General features: G+C 44.6%; 1 protein-coding gene across 1 annotated transcript in view; it reads left to right on the forward strand.

The window, feature by feature from the left end:
- Positions 1 to 2,385: 2,385 nt before the first annotated feature.
- The window catches only part of SLC16A9 (solute carrier family 16, member 9), an 11,901-nt gene continuing 5,204 nt past the window's right edge, over positions 2,386 to 9,082 (forward strand). Inside the window, exon 1 of the mRNA XM_010135180.1 lies at positions 2,386 to 2,581. Within this exon, the coding sequence (XP_010133482.1) occupies positions 2,386 to 2,581 (196 nt within the window). The remainder of the gene's footprint in view (positions 2,582 to 9,082) is intronic.

Consider the following 9,082-nt stretch of genomic DNA (forward strand, 5'->3'; position numbering starts at 1 on the left):
TCAGAAAATAGTGAAAGGCGCTTTGGATCCTTCCCAGGGCGATGCACAGCTTCGATACCCATGCAGGCAGTGTTGGGAGCAGCAAAGGTTTAGTTCCTGCTCTTGGCTCTTGTCCATGCTAAGCTTTTATGCTACAGCTTGGCGTTTTCAGGGAAGCATGAAACGATGCATCAGTAACAGGTGTGTCAATACCCCCGGTCCTAGCAGCAGCTTCGTTGTGCAAAATGGGAGGTGTCAGGCTGGGGAAGGTCAGCATTTTGCTGCTGAAGTTGGGAGCGGTTGGTTGAGGTCAATCAAGCTGTGCGGACCTGCAGCAGAAGAGGAGCTGATGCAGAGGTTTTTTTACATGACCTAAGACTACAAAAACCTTTTTCCTCCCCTGCCCTGCCCTCCCTATCAAACGTTTAGAATAGCAGGACTGAAGTCACAGTTATCTCTGTGCCGAATTTTGGGGCATCAATATAGTGGAAATCAATCTAACAGCTAAACTGTGCTTGTTTTCTAAAGATTACCTTTTAAACAAATGAGTTGAGTTTATTCACTGTCTTTTCCATTATTTTAGCGGTTTTCAGAGACTGCGTACAAATAGTTTAAATATTTTTTCTGGAAATGTGGGGATGCCCTTTTGTGTAAAGCTTGTTGTTGTAGGGAAGAACCTGTACGCATCCTTTTAATGCTTTGATACCTTAGGGTATAGTGTGATCCGTGTCTATCCCAGCTGCCACTGTTGTCCCATTTGAGGAAATAAATCAGAGCTATGAAACAGATGTAACCTCGTAGCATCTGTAACTGGAAATACTGTATCTTGAAGAATTGTCACTATGTTAAAACTAAATCACTCCTGAAGGACCTAGAATGTCAAAGTTTATTTTACATTAGCAGACAACGGTTTTGTTATTTTGGGGCTCAAGGTTGCTGCTAGTTAACTAAGGTGGGATCAGTATTCCTCCACTCAGATGACTTGATTACTTCTGAAATTCCTCTGAAAAGGTGCTAGAAAGAGGAAATGTTGTGTGAAGACCCTTGGTTTTTTTCAGCGTTGTGTTCACAGTCACAGTGATACTTTGTCTGAAAACTTGCTTTGCTGCTCTTTCTGCAGGTAGAATCAGTGCGTGAAGTTACATTTGTAGGAAGCTGAAGGACTTCTTTGTCATCACCCGTAAGTATCTACCCTCAAACGCAGTGCAACACGTTTATTTTTCTGCTTTGCCTCTTGGGGTCTCAGAAGCGTTGCTGCAGATGGTCCTGTGGAGTATTGCAGCAAGAAAACAGGGTAAAATCTTCTCTGTTTCTATCTTACAGGCTAAAGGAAATAAAATTGCTGAGAATCACACACTCGGTTAGTGACAGAGCGAGGAACAGAACCATGGAGTTTGTGATCGTCACTTTGGCAGATCGCTCCCTGTAGAGAGGGAGGGCAGGTTAGTTGTTGCACAGGGACTCACAGTACGGTCAGAGTCATCCCAGCTCTGAAGCAGTGTAGCCTGGAAAACCTCTGAACTCTTTGCTGGGTTTTAGAGGTATCGGTCCCTGCATTCACAACTGCTCTCGAGAAGGTGTGGGGACAGTAAGGTATTCAAAGCCATAGATGCAGAGGTGATGGATCTTGCTGTGCAGAGGAGTCAGGTGGCACTTAGGGAGTCCACGAAGTGACAGCCGTTTTGGAACAAACGGCGCACAGGGCAGGCACTGTAACAGGTTCAGGAAGATTTTTGTGTGCGCGTTTAATACTGTCATGACTCGGCACATAAGCCGCACCCATACACGGTTTTAGAACGCGCTTCGCTTACTAATAGGCACAGAGTGATTGTTGGACACGTCACTCCCTTGCACATCACCTCGTTTGACAGAGTACTAAACTGTTACTATATCCAGCACATCAGTCTTTGTCTTGGCCTGCCCCTCCCAGAGTACACTGGATTTGCTGGGATTGGTTTGTACTTGTTGCTTGTCCTTCAAGCCTATGTGCTTCCCTCAGGATACCTGAGGTCTTAACGGCAGGTGGCCGTGTGCTTCTCTCCTGGAACTGTGGCAAATATCAATGTGTGAGGTCTTCACAAAGCCTGTTTACACTCAGAAAATGAAATGATCATCCTTTCCATAATACAGTTCTGATGTACCTATGTCTTAGTAATGCTTTGGGTAGGGTTCCTGTGTTACGCAGAAGAGGCAGCAGCACCAAATTTAACTGATTTGCAATGCCTGGGTGCTGTGTTGCATATACTTATTGAAGTAATGGTTGAAATAAGCCCCTGTTTGAACGTGTGCTTTTCTATCCAGCTCACTGGTACCAGCAAACCTCAAGCAGTCCCATTTCTAACGCTCTGTTCTGTTTGGCTTTTGTTTACACAGGCCCTGCCCGTTCATCTGCGCTCATCTGACAAGATGGTGTTTCGGAAACCACCAGATGGTGGCTGGGGCTGGGTGATTGTTGTCGTTTCCTTCTTCACTCAGTTCTTGTGTTACGGATCACCGCTGGCGGTGGGAGTCCTGTATTTAGAATGGCTGGATGCGTTTGGAGAAGGGAAAGGCAAGACTGCTTGGGTTGGATCACTAGCGAATGGAATCGGATTGCTTGCCAGTAAGTGTACAAGCAGTGTCTGTCTTAAATTCAAAGGTTTCTTTCTAAGAGATGCTTTCATCTGTGTGTGCTTTGGGAATTAACTTAAACACAGCTGCAAATGATGGCATGAGGACGCTACACTTTTGGTTTAGGTCAAGACAGGAAGGAAGATGACATTTGTAGTTCATAAACCAAAACAATATAGTGGTAAAAGAGCAATAAAAATACTGCCCTTCAAAAATTAAAAATTATTGTATTCGAATAAACTCTGGGGAGCTGAATGGTAATGTTGTTGATGAGATTTTTTTTCTTTTTTAAACGAGGCCTTAAGACTAACATTTGCATTAGTATCTTTAAAATCAGAGCAAACTGTTAATCTGAAATGGTTCAAGTGCTCTAAGAAAAAAAAATGTCAATTAATAAACCAGTTACTCATTTTTCAGCTCTAGGAGCGAACTCACCAGTTAGGGTAATTGAGGGCTCTTTTCCACTGTTTGTTTGAGAAATAACTCCCTTTGAAGCCTGGAAAGTTATGGATAACAGTGGCATGGAATAAAACAACTTCCCTGGGAGCTTTTCTTTAGTGAGACTCTGTCCCTTGGGGAGTAAGAGCAAGGTCTCAGGGAAATAAAACACCACTTTGGAAGTCCAAGGTCCATTTTGTTGTTGTTGTTTTAGTATCGAGCCTGGGTGTTGTACTGGGTAATATCACTAACCTCTGCTTTTTCATGATTCACTGTGGGAACTATTATCTTTTTGCTGAATCTGCTAAAAATTGCCTGTCAGCAGAGCAACTGCTATGGGCAAAAGTGATGATGTAGCTTAACGGACAAAATGCAGCTCAGGATTCTGAGGAAATCTCTCCTTAAAAGAAAGCTGACATTCCGTCAGCGACACAGGCACTGCTCTGCGTGACGCTGTAACTGCCCAAATACTGGTGTCACACTCCTCTTAAGGTTTTATATCGCTAGGCAGAACAGAAATGGGCAAAGGCAGGTGGATTATTAACCACAAGAAGATTAGATTCAGTCTCAGGAAGGAAGTAGGTGGAGGACTGTAGACTGCTCTTCCATCATGCTTTTTTATTTTCTTTTTTTAAGGGCATTAACTGCTATTATTAACAGATCAAGACCTAAATAAACTTGAGTGAAAGAATGAAATGGGGGGAGGTGGGGGGGTTGTGGGGAGGAAGAATAAACAAGTTGGTTTATGAAGAAAAACTAGGCAGAAGGGGATTGCAAAAGAAAGGATGAAGAAAAAACCTCTCCCTGGAGACCAGAAGCCTCTGGCTCACTCCTTTGGCAAGAGCCTGAGCTCCCTTTCTTCTGTGTCGACACATAGGCCAGGTGGGAGCACCGTGTGTTGTAGCCTAAGTTACGTAGATGATCAGGCTAACTGAGTTTTTCAGAATCAGCATATTTTCATGTATGTGAAAAGATGATATCTGTAAATCAATACCAGCCTCCCCAAGCATGCTGATTTCAGCAGCAGCGTGGCGTGTGTGAACGCTAGTCACAGGACAGCTCTACCCCAGAGCCTTCCGGGAGCCCCCTTGGCTTCTGCTGTCTGAACTTAACTCTTCTAGTATTTATTGTTCTTTCCTTTCTCCTCCTTTATTTTAGTTTCTAGTCCCTGACCTAGTTATCCAAAGACACATTTTCAAGTGTTGGCTCTCTTAAAGCAATCTTTGTTGCACGCAGAAAGCATTGTCATTCTCATTTGATTTAGAACGTGTTTGTTTAGTGCATTCTCCGTCTCTTGTAACTTTTCTCAGTAGTTAATTCCCTCTTAAAAGCATGTAATCTTACAATACAAGTGGCTTGGTTTTAGTTTTTGGCTGATGAGTGGTGTTATCTTTAAGTGGTGTATTTTGATGTGCCCCTGCATTAGTGTGGTGTATGTCTAGAGACCGCAGTCAAATTACTGCTGGTTTTTCTTTTAAGCCTGTGCCTTGCTTGATACAGTCTTATTGCCATTGATGTAAGAGACTTTCACTCTTTTAATTAAGGTTCTCCTGGAGAACCATTAAGGCTCTTCTGCGAGCCCTCTCTCTAAAAAAAAAAAAAAAATCACCTTTCTCAAGCTGTGGATGCCAGACTGTTAGAGCTTCTGCAGCAGTGGAAGGCAGGACCAGGGACTTTGCTATATTAGCACTGTAGTTTCACCAAAAAGAAGAAAATGTCCTTATCTGAATGCCAGCTGGCACAGAAGGCTCTGTGCATCTCCACCCCTTCCCACTGTACATGTAGTCTTAAACATGTTGTCGAAGTAGCTGATGCTGGTGAGTCCTTTCACATTTGCCATATTGCTGTCCTTTCTACCGTGTTTACTGCTGTCTTGCGCGAGAGCTAAACTTAGACTGGAGACATGGAAACCCAGTACAGCTCCGTGTTTATTGAGACGAATTTCCTGGACACCCGGTGTTCGATTTCTGTCCTCAGCCAGTGCTGCTAAGGCCAGTGGTCAGCGCTGAGCTGAGCTGAGCCCTGTTCAGCTCATCGGCAGCAGCAGGGAATGGGACAGGGGCCTGGCTGATCTCTTCCTTGCAGAGTGACTTAGTTAGGACTTCCTGTGATGTGACCTCGCAGTGTAGTGGAAGAGATGTGCCTAAATCAGTGAAGGAACAGCATCAGTGTTACTGGGCAGGACAGTGGTGAGACCTCCTCTGCAGTGTTAGGTGTCATAACACTGATCAGTAGATGCAGCACATGGCCCCATAAATGATGTAGGTTTCTTGCACAGGAAGAAATTAAGAGCTTTGCATGTTCCTCCTGAAACAGGCCAGAGGAGGATATTTAGGCGTTGCTGAAGATTGTGTCATTCTCCCGCACCAAGTGTTCTTAATTTTACACCCGTCTGGAGCCTGAAATTGAATTAGATCCATGTTACACTTGTTAAAAGCCAAACAATGTCCTTGGTGCCTGTAACTGGCACCACAGCTGTTTATGGAGTTGACTTCACGCTATTTGGCATAGCAGGAGACACCAGCAATGAGTCTCCCGTTCCCCCTCCCCTTTATTAATGGAGAAAGGACAAAGGGGAGATTCTCTCTTAGAACGGCTGTCTTGATGAATTAATGGGGTGCTTCTGCTGGTTTGAGGCTTTCGTGTTAAATGTGTGAAAAAGCTTAAGTTTGCCACAACTTTACAACTCTAAAGAAACCTCTGCAACATCTAAAATGTCACAAACCTTGCACATAAATAGTTCTCACTGTAAACTGTGGAATCTCCACATGGTTTGTGGGGAGGGGAGTGGGTGTCCCAAAGATTCCTCTGAAGGGGAGCCCCATGCATTTAATAACTTTGTCAGAAAGGAGCAGGCTTGTTCTGCTCTTCTGATCTGTATTGTTACCCAATTCTTATTATGACCGGGTTTCAGCAATGCATTTAGTATGCAACAGGTACTCCTGTGTTCCCTCCGGTGGATTTTACACACAGTCCATGAGCACTGCGTCTGCTCCACGGTTTCATCAGGCTCTGACAGATACAAGTAGGGTGGTCAGATTAATGCAGGCAATAAGAAATTGAAGAACTCAATTGTTTGTTTAGCGAAAGGTTTGTGTGTGTATGAGGTGAAGGAGGGAGGACCCTTGAGATGAGCGAGTGGAGGAAGGGAGTGTGAATTTGCAGAATTTTCCTCTTCGTGTGCAAAGATTGAGGAAGGGAGTGCTGGTTCTTGATGTCCGTTAAACAAAACAACTTTGTACTTGTCAGGAGGTCGGAAGATCATGGTAGTTATAAAGTTCCTGTGTGTTATAAGGTTTTCCTGGTAGTTATAAAGTTCCTGTGAGAGCAGCAGATGGCAGGTTTTCACGTCTCAGGAAGGACTTGCTGTCACATCCAGGTTTCACTGAGGGAAAAGTCTTTTATTCAAAAGAATATTAATGAAAATATTAATGTACAGATTATTCCTCCTGGGAGTTTTTCCTTTTTGGTCTCTCTGCATGAAGAGAGAGCCCATCTTCTTTCTGCTGCTGCTTCCCATTTTGTCCAGGGATCTTCCTGACTCTCCCCTGCAGAGCCTGATAAAGGTATTACTGGCTGCTGAGCCCTGCCTGGTCGTGTTGCTTGTCAAACCAAACAAAACGCTGGCTTAAAATCCATTTTCCAACCATACTATTGAGGGTTACCATCGGGATTTTATTTTTATATTGTGTGTGTTACGGTGAGAAATACATTGTCAGTGGAAGGACCTTTCTGAAAGACAGTCAGCTAACAAAAGCCCCTGTGCTGCCTGAAGAGCTCTTTCCTGTGCAGCTGTAGGTAGACACCTATGCTCCTTGGAGTGTCCAGTTTGAACAAAATCCACAGGGCTGTGGTTCACGGGGCAGGTCTCATCCCGCTCTGGGAAAGTTGGATGCTCGGCTAGAATTAACTGCCTTGAACCCATCGCCCCTGAATTACTGGTAGAGAATAACATGTTTGCGTAGAGTGAACTGCTGTGTGAATACCATGGCAATAACCAAAGGTGCTGTGCCTGGTGGGAAAAAAAAATAGCCGGCTCTTTGGGAAACAGAAAATGTGAGGAGGCAGGGGAAAGAACAAAGGCACCGCCTGTCACGATAGGGTTTTCTTTTGTGACTTTTATTTTCTAGCAGTATGATGAGGGGAGTGTGAAAGTAGGGCTTGGTGTGAAGGGGAAGGTGGAGCTGTTTTTCTTCTCATCCCGAAGGCCTCTAATAAGTATTTTAATACTTAGACTGGTGCTCCTTCTTATGAACAGGGTCATTGCTGAGCTGCCAGATCCCTTGCTGTGTGAGATGACACATTAATACTGAGCGTATTGGAACAGGTTCTTCAGTTTTGTGCAGGTGGTTTTCCATGTCAGAGCAAAACAATTGCTTTGTACTTTCTGTTCTCCTTTGGGATTATTTTTTGTAAGTGGGAGAAGCTGGAAGAACATCTCCTTGGGCCCTGTCAGAGATACTTTTGAAGTTGTTCCAAAGGAGAGTGTCCTTGTCAGATTACGAAGACGTGCTTGTCAGCTCCGTGTCTCCCTTGTTCTGGCTTGGGGTCAGAGGGTCCAGCTTCATCTCAGATCCTCCAGTAGGAATCAGAGCAGTCTGTACTAGCACCACCACCCCAGGCTGGACAGAGACCTCCTGAAAGTAGCTGGCTTGAAATAGAGCAGGTAGAAGAGAAGTACCGTTTGTTTTAGCAAGGTAGTGGGTCAGGAATAAACAATAGAAAGAGTGCAAATTCCTCTGCTTAATTGAATTATGTTATCGCTACCTAATGTTCTTTTAGTGTGGAAGAAGTTTTTATGTAACACAGATTCAATCCTTTGTTTGTTTTTAAATCCCGTGGTTTTAGGAAACGTACCAATCTTAATTTGCCAGTTCTAGTAAGTAATTTGAAGAATCAGCAACAATCTAACACTCTCAGCTTTTGTTCTGGACACGTTGCTCTGCCCAAGTTCCTCTGGCCAAGCTTTCATTCCCACAGCGTGCCGAGTCTTGAGAAGAAGCAAGTGCTTACATCTTTTCTTTGTTTCCAAATCCAATAAAACCTGCTCTCCAGAAGATTTTTCTCTGACTCTGTCTGGCTAAGCCTCAGTTCAGCCTCGCTTCCCTTTGCCTTCCCCAGGCAGATAGCTCTTAATGCAGGGCAAAAGTTCTGACCTGCCTTGCCTTTGAGGATCGTTTCACCTGCTCATGAATCTGTGCTCCGGCCTGCCAGAACTGCTTGTCCCGTGGCCGGTAGCCACACGAAAGCCTTGCCTGCATTCCCAGCTGCTGGCTTCTGTCTGCAGACCTAGGCAAGCACCATCCCCAGCTCCGACTGTTGCTCACCTCGCATCACCTCTCCGGGCTCACCTCCCATCTGCTGGGAGGTCGGTCGTGTGTGAGTCAGGGAGGACCAACCTTAGCAAAAGGCAGGCTCCAAAGTTACTGCTGCTGCAGATTCTATCGACCGTGGAGTGTCTTTGTAGCGCTGTGGATGAGATAGATACAGGGGTGGTGAGGGTTGGTTGTTTCTCATTTCAGTGGGTTTTTAAATAATGTCATTGATCAGTGTATCTCACTTCTAATCTCAGAGTGCCTGAGTTTAGGATCTTGGGGCTAATATATAATACTCCTATATACGAATGATTGGAACAGCAGAGTTTCAGATGAGAGCTTGGCTTTTGCAAGGCAAGCCCCTTGCTGGTTGCTTATTTATGCAGGGCACCGAGCTTGGACGCTGCTTCAGACTGAAAGGTGTATTCCAGGTCACCCAACCGAAAATAAATCCTTGCTCTACCACTTCTGTGAGAGGAGAACTGGCTGCGTAAAGGCAGAGTACGAATGTTGCCTGAGCTTTGTTCTCGTTTTGGAGAACTAACCAACCAAGAAATTTTCAGGGGGTAAAGAGAGGGAGAAGCCTCTTGCAAACTTCATGAGTGTTGCTCTGGCCATTCTCCAGAAATGCCTTTTATTTTCCACGGGTTTACCATAGAAACCAAGACAGGTAGTAAATGGTTATTTGGTAAAATACTGACCAGCAGGTTTTTAATTCCATCGAAAATCAGGGAAGAGCG

Source organism: Buceros rhinoceros, unplaced genomic scaffold (genome assembly GCF_000710305.1).
Source record: "Buceros rhinoceros silvestris isolate BGI_N320 unplaced genomic scaffold, ASM71030v1 scaffold24294, whole genome shotgun sequence".
NCBI classification, from domain to species: Eukaryota; Metazoa; Chordata; class Aves; order Bucerotiformes; family Bucerotidae; genus Buceros; species Buceros rhinoceros.